Source organism: Nannobrachium achirus (genome assembly GCF_963921795.1).
Source record: "Nannobrachium achirus genome assembly, chromosome: 9".
NCBI classification, from domain to species: domain Eukaryota; kingdom Metazoa; phylum Chordata; class Actinopteri; order Myctophiformes; family Myctophidae; genus Nannobrachium; species Nannobrachium achirus.
In genome coordinates this window covers 62,347,208-62,363,929 of record NC_137818.1, presented here as the reverse complement: position 1 = coordinate 62,363,929, position 16,722 = coordinate 62,347,208, and the positions used below count along the sequence as shown (strand labels likewise).

Genomic DNA, 16,722 nt, shown 5'->3' with positions numbered 1-16,722 from the left:
AAGGAATCGACACAACATTCTCTATATGAAAATAATCGATAGTTGCAGTACAAATCGGTCGTCACCTACTGTATGTATTGCTGCTGTCAATCATACATTCTAGTACAGTTTTCCTTGTTGGTCAAGAGTATTTAACCTGCAGTGCTCTCTCCTCTGCATGATCAGAGTCCTCTGGTGGTTGTGTTGATTCACCAGTGACGTCTCTAGGCTAACCGTGCGTCTGCTGACCATAGGTGGATGTAGCGGGTCCAGCCTGGGGATACGCTGAACAAAGCAAGAAGCATTTTACAGGGTTCCCACACATTTTTACCAATTAATTTCCAAAACTTTTCCAAAACTTTTCCAGAATATTTAAACCAATTTCCAGGACTATATAACAATAATTCAGCTCAATAACAAGTCGCTTACTCCTATGCGCAATGCCCAAAGACAGGTAGTGTATGCCAGTGGTTCTCAACCTTTTCAGGCCGTGACCCCCGAAATAATCATGTTTTAACTGGGGACTCCCCGCCCTGACGAGCACTAAGAGTTGAGGAATTTTGTGAGGCGTTGTGAGCATGTAGATCTGCTATTTTCATAATTTCTGCCTCTAATATTTGACAATTTGGCTCATGTTTAATTTGTAAGTTCAGAGGTATTAAAAAAATCAATAACCAAAGACAATGCATAGTTATTTTTTCCAGGACCTTCCAGGACCCTTGATACATTCCAAAACTTTTCCAGTACTGGAATTTTTTCAAAATATTTCCAGGAATTTCATGACCGTGGGAACCCTGATTTTATTCAAAGTACAGTAGGCCTATAGACACGTCTTGAATAAGCACAAGAACAGACAGACACCATTCAATACAGCACTCAAATAGTTGCATCGCGTAAAGTGGTGCAAGACAGTAGGCCTACAGTAGACAAGCAGTGCAAAAATCTAAAGTATACACTGTAAAAACATACACTGTGTTAAAAGAGTAGTTCACCCCCAAAATGACTTTTTTTCTATTGATTACTCATGCCATGGAGACTTGAGTTCAATAATATTTGTTTTGTACATGTCGCATTCCTAAGACAAAATGTGATTATAGTAAATTTACCCCCATTGATTCCGGATGGGGACCCGAATGCATGGCCCTGGATGGGGAAACCATCAGGGTAAATGTACTATAATCAATTTTTTGTCTTAGGAATATGCGAGAAATACAACAAAATATTATTGAACTTCTCCATGGCGTGAGTAATCAATAGGGGAAAAAAAGTCATTTTGGGGGTGAACTACTCCTTTAAGTTAACTCTGAGAGAGTACAAATGTAACCCATTTGGTGGTTACATTTGTACACTCTTGGAGTTGGAAATGAATGAATAAATTAAGAAAATAGTGCAGACTTGTAGAAAACTGATAAACAGGAACAGCATACGGCAGTGGTTCTCAAAGTGGATTCCAGGGACTCTGTGGGTTCCTTTATGGGGGTCTAAATTGATCCATACAAGTCTGTAACTACCCGTTAGGGTCTATTTGGTTCCATTTGTATACTGTCAGAGTTAAAGGGAGACCTTGAAATTTGAAAGTTTGAGAAACACTGGCATACAATATACGGTAGGTGGCCTACAGGCGATTCTAACAGAATATGAGCTTAATCATACTGACATCTGTTGAGAGGGTGGGCAATGCCAAGGATGTCACCATCAGGCATCGACTCTGACGCGCAGGAGGCGTGGTGCGACGAAGCGACACAGGTGTGGCGGCCACACAGAGAGAAGCTGTGGTTTTGGTAAAAAAAAAAAAAGTAGAAAGTCAATCAATCAACCCAGGGGTGTCGCACCACATTCTGGGCCCTGGGTACAAGGATTCACGGCGGGCCCCCCATGGGAACGTATTATTACGCATTACTTTGTGTTTAACTATTGAAAAATAGCAGATATACAAGCTCACAGTCTTTGAATATTTCAAATCCTTCTAAGGTTTTTTGAAAAACCTATGTTTCTATGTCAGCGGTGCTCAAACTTTTCCATGAAGGACCCCCAAAATGATATGTATTTGGCCACGGACGCCCATCTCAAAATATTTAGTTCCAGGGGCAGGGACCCCCCGAGGCAAAATTTGAGTTAAAAATGTTGCTTAAAAATACATAATATTCAAAGATTTGCACACATTTTCACGAATTTTCAAAAATAGCAGATCTACAAGCTCGCAGTATATCTGCTATGTTTCTATAGTTAAAGCATTAAATAATTCTAAACCTAAATGGCTTAAAACACTCCACCAGCAACACATAGAAAAACCAAAGCTCGTCCTTACGGAGTTTCATGGCGTAGTTGAGGTCTCTTAAATCAGGCTTTGTGCAATGAAGTTCTTAGGAATAAAAACATGGTCAGCTCCTAGATGACGTTCTCCTTAATCCAATACACTTGCTTAAACTTAACAAAACTACAGTATAACTTAAATTCTGTAACAAAATATACAATCTAATCTAATCCTCACTTTCTATAGCTAGTTAGATATTAAGTCCCAAAAGCCTATGCTCTCACTGAAGAGTGTTTTGCAGTGGCAACGGTTGCCGTGGAGATCGGTCACCCATAAAGACAAAACTGGGCCAGAGTGTAGGCTAACACCATCACCTGAATTAGCACACCTGTCACAACTACCGCAACCGCCAAGAAACTGTCAGAAGATGGCTCTCTAGAGCTTGGATGCAAGGGGACTGATTCGTGCATAAATAGGCCAGTGTTGATTTCGTTGACTAAAACTATGACAGAAAATGTTTGTTTTTTCACTGACGAAAACTAAATGAATACTAAATAAAAACTAGAAAAATATTGTTCCTTCGAAACAATTGTGGGCTCGCTTCAAGCCAGAAAACAATGGCTATAAAAGTACAAAATGTCAAGATCGCAGGCAGTGCTCTCTTTGACGTTACTGACGTCAAAGATTGGTCCATTTTGTTCCAAAAATGTGTTGTGCAAAAGTTGACCCGCTGGTGGCGCTATAACAGGCCAATGTAAGAAGGGTGGTATCTGTTCCTTGACCTATTGGGAATGTGCTTGCAAGATTTCACGCACATTGCAGGCTGTGTTCATGATTTGAGGTGTTTTTGGCTTTGGCCACTTTATCGCTGCTTGCAGCTATATTCATTATTATTATTTTTTTGTGTGTGTGCACTTCATCGGCATATTAGATAAAGGTCCTTAGATTGTGTGTAGAATGTTTCATGCAAATTGCAAAAAAAAAATCCTAACGGGTTTAAGCGTTTCACAAACTGCTCAAAATGATATAGCGCCCCCCTTTGGCCAATTGGGGTAAGATTGGTTTTAGTGATATTTGGACTGACACTCTACATCTTTGCCAAATGCCATGAACATGTTACTTTGCATGTATGATTTAGAGGCAGAAGAATAATTTGCATAAAACTGCAATATTCATTGAATTTATTTAAAAAAGCATGTTTCAATTTTAAAGAAATCCGATCTGACAGATCTTTAGATATCGGTCCAAAGTTCACGTAAAAAAAGTTTTGTGCACGTGGAGCGAAAATTCCAGAATAAAAGCGGGTTTACGCGTTTTACAAACTGCTCAAAATGGCGGAAAATCAAAGGGCGGAGCTTACTTAACAATGACACAGATGTCTTCCGCTTGAGTCAAAGCACGCGTGTAACAAGTTGCATGTCTTCAAACGAAACAAGTCATGACTTATGCCCGTTTGAAGTTTGAATTTTCAAACACTTCATATAGCGCCCCCCTTTGGCCGATTGGAATAAAATTGGTTTCAGTGATACTTTGACTAACCCTCCACATCTTTGCCAAATGCCATGAACGTGTAACTTTGCATGTATGATTTAGAGGCCGAAGAATAATTTGCATAAAACCGCAATATTGATTGAATTATTAAAAAAATTATATTTCACTTTAAAAGAAATCCGTGAAGACAGTTTGACCGTATTGGTCCAAAGTTCATGTGAAAAAAGTTTCATGCGCGTATCGCAAAAATCCCAGGAGGAGATAGATTTTTACTGTTTTTCATATTATTCCGAATTGTGGGAGACCTAAAGGTCAGAGGTCAAAAGTTAGAGGGTAAAAGTTGTTCGGCATGAGGAGACGCATACGTGTATACAGGTTTCATGGCTGTACCTCAAACACAGCATGAGCTATACCTGTTCAAAGATCGCACTTTCGAAGGCTTCCTACAGCGCCACCATTTGGCCGATTGCTATAGAAAATAATAGCACACTTCGCCACTGTAAACTGAACACATTGATGTTTTTATTTTCATTTTCTCACTAAGTATGTAGGAGTAGAACGGAACCGAAGTTTTTGGTCTACTTGATCTAGTATAGAAATAAATAAATAAATAATGACAATAACTAAAGTGTGCTCGCCTTTAGGCGAGCCCACAATAATGACAATAACTAAAGTGTGCTCGCCTATAGGCGAGCCCACAACTAAGCTGTGTGTGACTAAAACTAAGACTAAATATATTGATTTCGTCAACAAAATAAGAACTAGACTAAAACGTTAGGGAGGGACTAGTGGAGAAGAGAGTAATTTTATGTTTGGTTGCTCTCAGGTGTTACGTGCTGAAAATAGCAGATCTACAAGCTCACAACGTGTCGCAGTAGATCTGCTATTTTCAGCAAACAACCAAGTGTAAAATCAGTCATTACGATGCTATCGGCCTGCCAAGATACATTTCATTCGACTAAATCAACTGTAGATTTAGTCGCCTAAAATTGTATAGTCAACTAAAATTAGACTAAAACTAATACTTTTCAGGTGACTAAATTATTACTAAAACTAAAATGACATTTTATTCAAAAGACTATGACTAAAACTAAATCAAATTTTGCTGTCAAAAACAACACTGAAATAGGCTACATAATTACATTATGTAGTGTAAAGATATATGTATTTATACTGTATGTGTAGGCCTATATTGTAGAGCAAGGATTTTCAAAGTGGGTGACGGGGCACTCTGAGATCATTTGATATTTGGAATTTATTTGGACACTTGAAAAAATATTATTTAGTATCATTTTAAACTTGTACAAAGTTATTTTCAGTCAGTTCTAACCAAAATGGCTAAAATCTCAACGTTTTCCTCGCAACATAATCACTAAATATCGTCACTGTCAGGCAGAAATCTTGTATCTCCAAGTTTCAAATGTGTCTTTTGGTAAAGCAAAGCCCTGCTTCATCATACAAGACTGTTGCACAAAACTAGTGAAAATAGCCGATCTACAAACAGTGTGCTTGTAGATCTGCTGTTTTCACTAGTTTAGTACATTTTATAGATGATAAATGCAAAACGAACGGTTTTGGACATACAAGGTTTCCACCCGACAACAACGATATGCTATAAATATAGTGAAAATTATAATGTAGGGGTGCCTCGGATTAAAAATACATTCATGGGGTGCCCTGAGACAAAAACGTTTGGGAACCCCTGCTGTAGAGAAACCTGAATGCCTGCATCTGAATGAGTCTTTAGGTGCCAAGGAATATAACATGGAGAAAAGAAGCCAGCAAATAAAAGCCTGAATAAACGATAAAATGACCAAAAGTTTTTTTGAAAGTGAAATATCCCTTTAAGGTTTTTAAAGAGGGTTAGCGTGTGTTTTATGTGTACTTATGTTTGTCACCATGTTGTTTCATTACAATACAGAATTCTCTCTATTATTATCTTGTATATTGTATTGCTGTTGTGTCACACTGACACCTTGCTGCATAAGTGATGAATTAACCCCTCTTGATTCTTGTAGGTATGTACATATATACTATAGATCAGTGGTTCCCAACCTGTGGGTCGGGACCCCCAGGGGGGTTCCCAAATTATTTTGCGGGGTCCCCAGATAATTAACTTAATGTGCAACGTTGTTTTCTCACTCAACAGTAAACAAACCAACATAAACTTTAAGTGTATGGAGGGTATCTGCACATTTCAAAAGTGACAATTTAAGGACTTTTTAGTACCTCTAAAATTACAAATTAAACATTGGCCAAATTGTGAAATATTAGAGGCAGAAATTGTGAAACTAGCCGATCTACATGCTCACAACGCCTCTTAACGCGAGGCGTTGTGATCTGCTAGTTTCACAATAGAACCGTGTTATACAAAATATAATGCTTCAACTCTTAGTGCTCGTCAGGGTGGGGGGGTCCCAACTTAAAATATGATTATTATGGGGGTCATGGCCTGAAAAGGTTGAGAACCACTGCTGTAGATGATACATCAATACATGAATAACAGACTGGTAGTATAATAACGCTTTGATCATAATAACAAGATTTATATCGACAATAATAACAGATCAAACCTTTTAACGTAGAAAAAAACATCTTTAATCAACATTAAATTTTAAAAAGAGATGCAAACACTACCTCCGAACATGAGGTATTCAGAGAGGAGTTCAATAGGACATAATTGTTGGATCATTTCATTTCTGCAGTGATGTAACAGACTACGCACAAAGTCTCTTGAAGGTTTGTCCTCCGTTTATGACGTTTCAGATTCCGAGCTGCTCGTGGTTCTGCCACAGCCAGGCATGATATTTGTTTAACTTGTGATCTTTAGGGGTCACCTTGAAGATACACACAAAAAAAAGCAAAGAGTTTATTATTGACGAAGATTATGCGATATAGAAAGCCATTCGTCTCGCACAACCAGATGATACGTTTGGCTCTAAATTCAACAAATGAGCTTGTCGACGGTGGATACAATTCGGAATAGGGGTGGGCGATATGGAAAAATACAATATCACAATATTTTCCCAAGCTGTATCACATTACACGATTTTATCACAATTCTTTTTCACTTGGTTTTTATGGTTATTTTTCAAGTTACTAGACTCTCTGGGTTCCTTTTGAGAGGTCCAAATTGAACTTTACAAGTATGTAACTCTGACAGTATGCAAATGGAACCAAATGGACCCGTAAGGGTCCATTTGGTTTCATTTGTATACTGTCAGAGTTAAGTGGAGACCTTGACGTTTTACATTTTGAGAACTACTGATTTAGACCAAAATGCAGGTTTAAATTGAATTCTGCAATGAATCTCTGTATTAACGGTTAAACAGGATTTTTTACAAGGCTCCCTCAATTGTATCACGATATATGATATCTCTGAAAAGGCATATCGTGGAGACATTGTATCGTCTCAACGATAATTATCACCATATCGCCCACCCCTAATTCGGAAGTAACGGCATCACATCACAGGACCAATACAAAGACTTTGGTGTCGTCCTTCACACTGGGATGGTATCGTGGTTGGTTTACAAAGCAGTAGGACTGTTTGTTAACTGGGGGTTTTCTCCACTAATTTAGATTACTCCAGACGTATCACAGGAAAAAAATCATAGCTTAATTTTTTTATTAGATATTATGTTGTGTTTGTACAAGTTAAAAGAATGTGTGCCAACTGCAAACATGAATAAATCAGACATATTGTTTTGGATTTACCTTTGTATGTTTACATTATTGCAATAAGTTGATAAAACCTTTACAATTATAAAAGCTCGTAAATGTACTCTGCTTTCATGCCAGCAGACTGGAGTAGATCCTGATATATGAATTGAATAGAGAATCGTTTTGAATCGAGAATAGTTTTTAAATCGGAAGATAATCGTTTCTGAATTCAAATCGTTTGGATTTGAAAGAATCGAAATAAATCGTGAATCGTGACCCCAAGAATCGATTCTGAATCGAATCGTGGGATACGCAAAGATTCGCAGCCCTACGTATCAGTAGGTGGAGATGATCATCATGCTATGACAGAGTATAAGCTGCTGAGTAGAATGATTCTATTTGCACTCACCTCTCGCCACTCTTCCACACAGAAGATCCTGTAGGAATCATTGCCATACTTTCCAATGCCATGCAGCTCTATGGGGTACCGCCACTGTTTGGTGAGACATTCCTCTGTATAGGAGGACACTGAATGTGAGATGTTTGTCATGGGAAAGTGACTTACATCCATATAAATGATATTTCCACTCAGGGTAAAGGCAGGCATACAACATTAATTCACCTGAAAAGCGGATAAGTGTCTTTGCTCGGAGCTCGTTCAAGCCCAGCGGCTGTAGAAGTTCAGCTATGGGCTTCCAGTCCGCCTGGCGGGTCACCTCCGCAGACGGGTAACGCTCAAAGAAACGCCACAACATGGGAATGGCAACCTTACCTAGAGTATAAAAGGTAAGAAACGTTATAAGAGGGGTTTTACAATCAAATTCAGACTGTTACAACTGAATAGGCTACATAATGTGTGTAAACGTCTGTTTTCGTGTACAGTACTGTGTATGTTGTGTCTCATCACCACTGGTTTTGTTTAAAAAGATGGTAGCCACCAGAAGCTTCCAAGGGTCATGGAACAAGGTTTCCTGTACGAGGTTGAAAGGGGACCTGGGAGGAGTCCACTTCTTGAATGCTTTTCTCCTGGGGGGACTCGGGCCTGTATACAGGAGCAAGACATGTCTTTTAAAGTCACACACACACACACACACACACACACACACACACACACACACACACACACACACACACACACACACACACACACACACACACACACACACACACACACACACACACACACACACACACACACACACACACACACACACACACACACACACACACACACACACCTTCCCATCATCCTACAAAGGCCAGGCGATTAAACAGAACTTCCCAACATTCTACAATGGCCAGGTGATTAAACTTCTGACCTTACAAACAATGGATGGGTCTCATGTTTCAAAGTACCATGTAACTCACTGAACCATTACCATCTCTCAGTGACTTCCCACTGAAATAAGGACTGGTTTTCCGGTTGTCTAGTAGTTTGGTGTCTGGGGGGGAGAAATGATTACATATTTAGCATGTAAGATCTATTTCAAAATCACACACAAAGGATACATTTTTTAAGTGTCTAGAGCAGGGGTCTTCAACGTTTTCAGGCCAAGGACCCCTTAGTTGAGAGAGAGATGAAGCAAGGACCCCCCTCAGCGTTTTCATAGATTGACAGCACAATCATCATTGTATTTTGGATTTGTGTCAATTTGTGTTTTCAGATACGAATTTAATCACTTGAACCGGCGTCAACACATAACTTGACATTTCACTCTTAGTTTGCTCTTTTTCCCCCTCTACACCAAACGTCTTTGCGAAAAACTAGCCGATCTACAAGCTCACAACTCCTCGCAGCGCGAGGCGTTGTGAGCTTGTAGATTTGCTATTTTCGGCTAAAGTTCTCAGAATATGGATGCTAGGATTCAAGTGGTTAATATAAAAAAGGGGAAAAAAGGTTTCTATCACACTAAGATTTGGAGGACCCCCTGTAGTAACTCTAAGGACCCCCCTTAGGGGGTCCCGGACTCCCTGTTGAAGACCCTTGGTCTAGACAAAGCTGTCAGACTGCATAATAGTGGACTATATAGTATACACACAACTCTGGGATTCTCTTGTGGGTGAACAGTGCCCACTGCTGGTGTCAGGCGGTATAACCGCTTCTGAATTCATCTCGCTGTCAGCGTCAGCCTCCAGTCCTGCAGGAGGCCTCATGTCACCATCCTCTTGATTGCTTATCTCATCTGCGCTCTGCTCTGCCTCACTGTCAGTGGCAGGCTGAACAGTCAGCGTCGGGGCCGAAGGCAGTGAGACGGCCTGTGCGTCCTGCTGTTGACTGTTACAAGTGTTCTGTGTGCCAGCGGGAGCGGACAGTCTGAGCAGCTTCTCTCTCAGCGGTCCCCTCCACTGGCCGCCTATCTCCAGGTTGACATTGTCCGCTGCCGTTGAAGAAGACACCTGAAGATAGGGCTGTCACAATTATTACATAATCGTCTAATCGCAATTATTTGACATAATAATTGATTCTTTTTCATAATCGTCATAATCGTTTCCACGTTGAAAATGTTCATATTTTTTTTTCAAGGTCCGCTGTCAGCCCCGACATTATAATAGTATGATACAGTAGTTCATGTGGTCTCTCACCCGTGTGGATCCTGAAACAGTCTGAAACTGTCTCAGTGTAATCTGCCCAACAACAGCTGACCAGTACAGTAAGTAGTCATACAGTCAGGCTATACAGACAATTAATTTGATTGGCTTATAAATGCGCATCCCCACAATGACATCATAAATATATTAACTTGTTTTAAGATGATTCTTAAAGTGACAGTAACCCTTTGGGTGACAGTCGCGATATGACGCGCTTTGAGCTTGTAGATCGGCTATTTCCACTATCAATGTTCTTTTTTAAGTATAAAGTTCAGGGGTTAAAGCCCCAAAAAATCTCAAGACTGAAATTTATTTTCAGGTCATGTCTCAAATGTGATCTTTGAAACATGGCGTGTGCAGTGCACACCAATATTTGGGGTGTTTCCCTGTAGTTCTGAACTGCCTTCGCGGAATGTGTGTATGCCAATCCATGCTTCATTTTATAGAAGTATCTTCTGAAGTTCTGTTGTATTCTATGCTAGTTTGACCAATTCAAATACTCATATCTTGAAATTATAACTGCTTTTTAGCTTGGAAATCACTTGACTAGCGTTTTGACAACTTTCTCATTCACGCTGCGGCCATCGCAACACCTTCCCCATATTATTTTTTTTGCGGATCTGCACTGATCTCAGAAATAGACCCTATGGAATCCTCAAGACTGAAATCAGTCCCCAGGACTGAGAACTTTAACCCCTGATAAAGTTGCCAAAAATGTCAGTCATTTCTTTGTATATTTAGGTTATGTGTCATATCTATCTACCATGTGCAACTTCAAAGCCTAAAAGCCAAACAGAAATGTGATTGTCAACGACAAAAACACAATTAAATTGTTAGTCGCAATTATTCGAGTGACAATTAATCGTCATGTAAAATGTCATAACCGTGACAGCCCTACCTGAGGAGAGGTTTGCGTGCTGAAGTACGCGGCCCCGTCGGTTTCTTCACTAGAACCGTGAAACGCCAGTGTGTCCCCTTCCTCTGTTGTGATTTCACCATTAGTCTGTGTGTCCTCCTCTGTCGCCATTTCACCATTAGCTTTGCTGTGGTCTTTCTCTGCGCTTATATGTTCCACGTTGACGTCACATTTGATCAAGGGAGAACTGTCCACGTTGTGCTTAGCCGTGATGCTTTGATGTTCAGCTATGGCGTTCTGCTTGTGGGACGTAGAAGCAGGGGCACTTTTGGTTTCACTTGGAGGCTGGTCCAGTATTTCAGTGTCTTCTTTCATTGTCCTCTGTCTTTGTAGCCCTTCTTTCTTTCTCCGACTCGTTTTTTTAATGAGGAGCAGTGGATCTGTGACACCGCAACTCGTGGATTTAGTGAAATCAAAGAGATCTATGTGTAGGTCCTCCTCTCCGTCTTTTAAAAAGGAATGCTTGCAGAGATGATCTGGACCGGAACCTCTGCCCCTGGGGACTTTAACAAAAGAGTTTAGTGATATGTTAGCTTTGCATGTACTTAACAAAATCAGTTTGCCATAGAGACACACGGGCGCCTACAAATTCATGCCCACAATTGAAACAGCGGCCCCGCTTCGGGTAAGGGAGAACGGTGAACTGCAAGCCAGCCCATAGAAAGTCATTGCAATTCAACTTGTGGTTAGCCTAATATTAAAATAATCCTACACGAACTGAAGACTATATTGATTTAAATAAAAATATGTTTTCAAGTGTATGGCCTGACCCTGACAACATATCTTCTTGTTTGCTAAATACATGATGTGTGTCACATTTAATTTGCCACTTAAATGGGTTACCCATAATGTTAACAGAGAAGAGGGGAAACGTCAGACACAGAACCTGTCGCTTTTCAGTGACATGACTGTCTTTACTGCTGTGCATTTACGAACGCCGACTTTGAAGATCCCGACGTTTTCAACTACAGAGTGGATTCTCCAGGTTAGTATTAATCCAAAAATAACCTGCAAGACTCCGTTTGGAAGAAGCAAGATGCGATAATTTTCCAAAAGTAAACAGCCTAATTATACATGAGAGTGTGTGTGAGAGTGCGTGTCTGGGTATTGAAAACCTCAAGGGATGCGTCCATGACATATGTACCATGCGACCACCTAAACTTAAGATTTCCAATGCTAGCACTTTGGACTCACAGATGAAGTATATTAAAGTATAATGTCGGTAGTGTATCAAGATGACAGATATGCCACTTTACGCAAAATTAAACTCATGGGACACTTTATTAGAACACAAAAAAAATCGCTATGGCCTCAGTAGTCAACCACTGAAATTATGATATTTCACGATGCCTCTCATTGGGATTGCATTGGCAGCTGCAGTGCACCGTTCTCCCTTACCCGAAGTGGGGTCGCTGTCACAATAGGGGGCGTGAATTTGTAGGCGCCTGTGTGTCTCTATTATGGCTTCAAACTCGCAAGCTAAACATTAATTCAGTGGTTCTCAAAGTGTATTCCAGGGACTATGTAGGTTCCTTTATGGGGGTCTAAATTGACCCATACAAGTCTGTAACTCTGGCAGTGTACAAATGGAACCAAATGGACCCGTTAACTGCCAGAGTTAAGGGGAAACCTTGAAATGTTAAAGTTTGAGAAACACTGCATTAATTAACTTAACAAAAGGCAAAACCCAAGAGTCACCTTGTAATGTAGACGTCTTCTTTGCCTGCTGTCTTGCCCGTTTTACGCTTCCTTACCACTCTTGTCCACCCCGGGGGCATTTTAGAAGAATGACATGACGACAAGCCTTCATCATCCTTGTGACTTTGGTCATTAGCAGAGTCTCTGTCTTCGTTGGCCCCTGGCTGAGAGAGATGATCCATATCCAATATCCAGATGATCTCGAAACGGATCTCAAAGAGATCTGTGTTGCAGTTGAGTCCTCTGTGGCAAAATGAGTCCCAGTGACCGACGTCAGCGGTCATCTCTTTTGGAATACACATTCCATCTATAAATGTATGAATGGAAAATGGCATTATCGCTCTAGCCTGATTTCAGACTCAGCTCACGCTTAAGAGTCCACTCTGAGAGTGGGCGGGGTCTATGGTCTGGAACCAGGCAATTATCGCTCTGCGATTGCATTGATATAGAACAGGGGTCGGCAATATGTTTTTGACATGAAGTGCCATGTTTTTATTTTCTTGTCTTGATAGTTCAGCATTACATTTCTATTATGACTTTTGAAATATTTTCTTTAACATCAGGACATCTCCCAGACTCCATCCCCAGTCAGACTAGAGTTCAGAGTTTGAATGAATGTAGAAGGATGTGCATTTAATGTGTATGTGTAATTTAAATTACACAAAAATTATGAGAATTAAATTAAGTCAATTGACTTCATTTAATTCTCATCATTTTTAAATAAATTATTTTAAAAGACAAATCCTCTCTCACACAGGTCAGTGTGCTTATTGTAAATCGCTCTGGATTAAGAGCGTCTGCTAAATGACTAAACTGTAAATTGTGTGCCAGTGATCACCCCCCCCTGAGCTGGATGCAATCTTACCTGGTGGGGAGGGAACAGGTGGTGGAGATTAACGGAACCCTGTCCCCCCCCCCTCCCAGTAAGCTGTGGTGTTCCTCAAGGTAGCATACTGGGACCTCTGTTGTTCCTAATATACGTGAACGACATGGCATCTGCTTGCGACTGCAACCTGTTCCTGTTCGCGGATGACTCGGCTCTCCTAGTCTCGGGCAAGGACCACTTGCAGGTTGAAAAGACACTTAACTCTGAACTGAGTAAGATCTGCACATGGCTTAACGACAACAAATTATCAATTCACCTGGGAAAAACCGAGTCCATCCTCTTTGGATCAAATCATAACCTCAAAAAGGTAGATGACTTCACAATCAAAGTGGGTGACAAGGTCATAACACGAAAAAACGAAATCTCTTACTTAGGATGTATCCTTGAAGCTAATCTTTCCAGCGAAAAGATGACTTCAAAAGTAATACAAAAAATCAACCAACGAACTCGTTTCCTACAGAGGATCGCCCCAATGGTCAACTTCAACACACTGAAGACCATAGCTGGTGCAATAATCCAGCCCCTCTTTGACTACGGAGTCCACGTATGGTATCGTGACGCCCCACAAGCCCTTAAAACTAAACTCCAAACAGCCCAAAATAAACTAATTAGGGTCCTGCTTAACCTTCCCTATCAGACTCACCTCACCGCTACTCACCAGTTAAGAGTGGGGTGGCTCAGAGTAGATGACAGAGTACAGCAACTTGCAATGGGCCTGGTGTACAAGATACACTACACCACTATGATACCCAAGTACCTGTCAAAATACTTTATAAACGTTAAGGATGTCCATAATTACAACACCAGAGGCAGTGCCACAGATCACGTTCAACCCAGAGTCAACTCAAAGAAAGGGTCGAACTCGTTCTTCTGCTATACCACAAAAATGTGGAATGCCTTACCGAAGGCCATAAAGGAGTGTGGATCACTAGCATCCTTTAAAATTGCCCTGAAAAACCACTTACAGGCAGCAGCCGTTCGCAACTGGTAAAAAACCTAGCCCAACCCTGCCCTCCCTGCCCCTTCCTTGTATATACTTGTATACTTGTATATTCCTTGTACATACTTACTGTCTGTTTAGATTTACTGTATATTCCTTGTATATACTTACTGTTTGTTTAGATTTACTGTTTTCTTTTCTTCTTTTTTTCCCCCCTTTTTTTTCTTTACATATCTACTGCATAGTACTGTGTTCTATTTGTCTGTCATTCAATGTTATATGAGATACTTAAATGGTTTCCTGTTGAAATAAGCTTAGTCTTTTCATGGATCTCCTTTTAGTAGACCTTGTACCAGTGAACTGTACCGTCATGAATCTGTACATTTTCCTATGCAAACTTCTAATAAAGCCTTCAATCAAAAAAAAACCCTGTGCCAATGTTGGCATCCGTGCCTGAGGTTGCAACCCTGATATACAGTAGATCGTGGCGGGGTATTAGCAGGAGGATCACAAATCAAAAGTGTTTCAAACATGCATCTGTTTTTACCTGAATGATCCCCATGAAGACCATCCACTCTTTCTCATAGAAAAGTGGAGCAAGGCTGGATGTAAACAGAGGTTTGCTAATCATGCAGCAGCAACATCCGAACGTAAACAAAGAAACTACGTCATGACGTTGTAGGCACGTACTCTAAACCACGCCCCACACAGGAAGTAGGGATGGGATTTATGGCTTTTTGAAGTGAGCCGGATCTCTGGGATCCGTTCCTTGCAAAGAGCCGTTCAAAAGTCTGGCTCATTTTAGTTACTTTGTAGATTATTTGATTAAGATTACAAATTAGGCTACTTAAACCCTATACATTTCTGCCATATATAGATTCCCACCATTTAAAAATAGCCGATTTACAAGCTCACAATGCGTCGCAACTTGTAGATCAGCTATTTTCAAATTATTTTTCTACATTTTCTACATTGGGAAAACTGTGAAATGGGACATTCTGCATAATGACTATCTTCTACTATTGGTATTTTAAGTGCATTTTGATACCAATACTTATAAGTTATGTACTTTTACTCAAGTAGCCTACATTTTAAATCCAAACTTCTACTTGTGGCAGAGTATTTCTACAGTATTAATACTTTTACACAAGTAAAGAATGTTTGTACTTTTCCCACAACTGTTCATTAGAATGGCAATGTTCCATTATGGGACCGGGACGGCTCCCAATACTGCGAACCGGATCCCATCGTTCATTTCAAAGAGCCGTTCAAAAGACTCGATCCGTTCGCGAACGTCCCACGGTCCCACCTCTAGAACGGAGTCTGCGCAGTGGCGACACATCAAAGCCCAGAATGACAACTGTCAGCTAACTAAGCAACAACAACCTGTTGAAAACACATCAGCATTATAATTTAAACACCGCCAGCATGAGAACCGTTCCCACGTGGATAGACAAAGTGCACGATCGGGACAAAGTTGAACAATGGTAAGAAAAGAACGTCTTTATTTGAGGTGATCGGCCATGCAGGAGGAGGATGCTGTGATGTGTGTGGTTAGCAACGGCCGTTGCTATGTAAACTATCGCTAGCATGGGCAATGAAATATGCTCATCTACCGTTAATACGATACTGTGTTACATACAGTGGTGATGGTGGCGTTGTGACTGGCCTAATATGTTGTATTTGTGGTGCCATACGCAGACATTTACAGGCAAATAGAGCATCAAAGCTATGTGTTTAGACAATGTTGAAGAAAGCTACCGATAGCTAATTGTCAGTCTGCTTTTCTGCAGGATACACAGGATGTGTAATGTGTTCGCTTTGAAAAATATCAATTGAATACAGCTAATTACCTTGAGCTTTGTACTAGTAGACCTATACTATATAGAAAATCTAAATTGTGCATAGCTGCCATATTTAATGGGCTATCTGAAAGATTGCACACTTGTATAATAAATTATTATTATTATTACTATTACTCTTTTTTGGATCTTTTATACACCTAAACTCAATTTAAGAGTAAAATAATTACAAATGCTTACGAAACGGTGGTTTGCCAGTATAGCCTTGGATCAAGACAGCCATGATGATATGAAATGGTAAATGGTGCAAATAACGCTTTTCATCCAAAGCGCTTTACATAGATTGTGTATTACATTCACCCTGCACATCGGGAGCAATTAGAGGTTCAGAGTCTTGCTCAAGGACACTTCGACACTAACTCTGGGAGAGCCGGGTTCGAACTGGGAACCTCACAGTTCCCATCCGGCCGCCCAGTTGCCACTCTGTGGAACCTGCATTTCCAA

The 16,722-nt window shown here is 40.4% G+C and overlaps 3 protein-coding genes across 11 annotated transcripts in view; 1 reads left to right on the top strand and 2 right to left on the bottom strand.

Annotated features, from left to right (window-relative positions):
- LOC308291166 (uncharacterized protein) overlaps positions 1–883 on the bottom strand; it is a 184,640-nt gene extending 183,757 nt beyond the window's left edge. For 5 of the 9 annotated variants that reach the window (XR_013962315.1, XR_013962316.1, XR_013962317.1 and 2 more), the window contains exon 1: positions 70–883. Coding sequence is in view for 1 of the 9 variants with exons in the window: in XM_080733120.1 (XP_080589246.1) it covers positions 137–231 (95 nt within the window). In the remaining 8 variants the exon portion in view is untranslated. Of the gene's footprint in view, positions 1–65 lie in introns of all 9 variants that reach the window. The other 4 variants (XM_080733116.1, XM_080733119.1, XM_080733117.1 and 1 more) reach the window with 2 other exon arrangements.
- A 5,472-nt stretch (positions 884–6,355) lies between these two features.
- mbd4 (methyl-CpG binding domain protein 4) lies at positions 6,356–12,863 on the bottom strand. The gene is given in 9 exon segments (XM_080733307.1): positions 6,356–6,561; positions 7,797–7,900; positions 8,010–8,159; positions 8,295–8,429; positions 8,767–8,829; positions 9,427–9,784; positions 10,875–11,345; positions 11,347–11,395; positions 12,591–12,863. Coding segments are annotated over 9 exon segments (1,587 nt in total). The 5' UTR covers positions 12,773–12,863; the 3' UTR covers positions 6,356–6,486.
- A 2,911-nt stretch (positions 12,864–15,774) lies between these two features.
- ift122 (intraflagellar transport 122 homolog (Chlamydomonas)) overlaps positions 15,775–16,722 on the top strand; it is a 127,818-nt gene continuing 126,870 nt past the window's right edge. Inside the window, exon 1 of the mRNA XM_080734189.1 lies at positions 15,775–15,903. Within this exon, the coding sequence (XP_080590315.1) occupies positions 15,845–15,903 (59 nt within the window). The 5' untranslated portion in view covers positions 15,775–15,844. The remainder of the gene's footprint in view (positions 15,904–16,722) is intronic.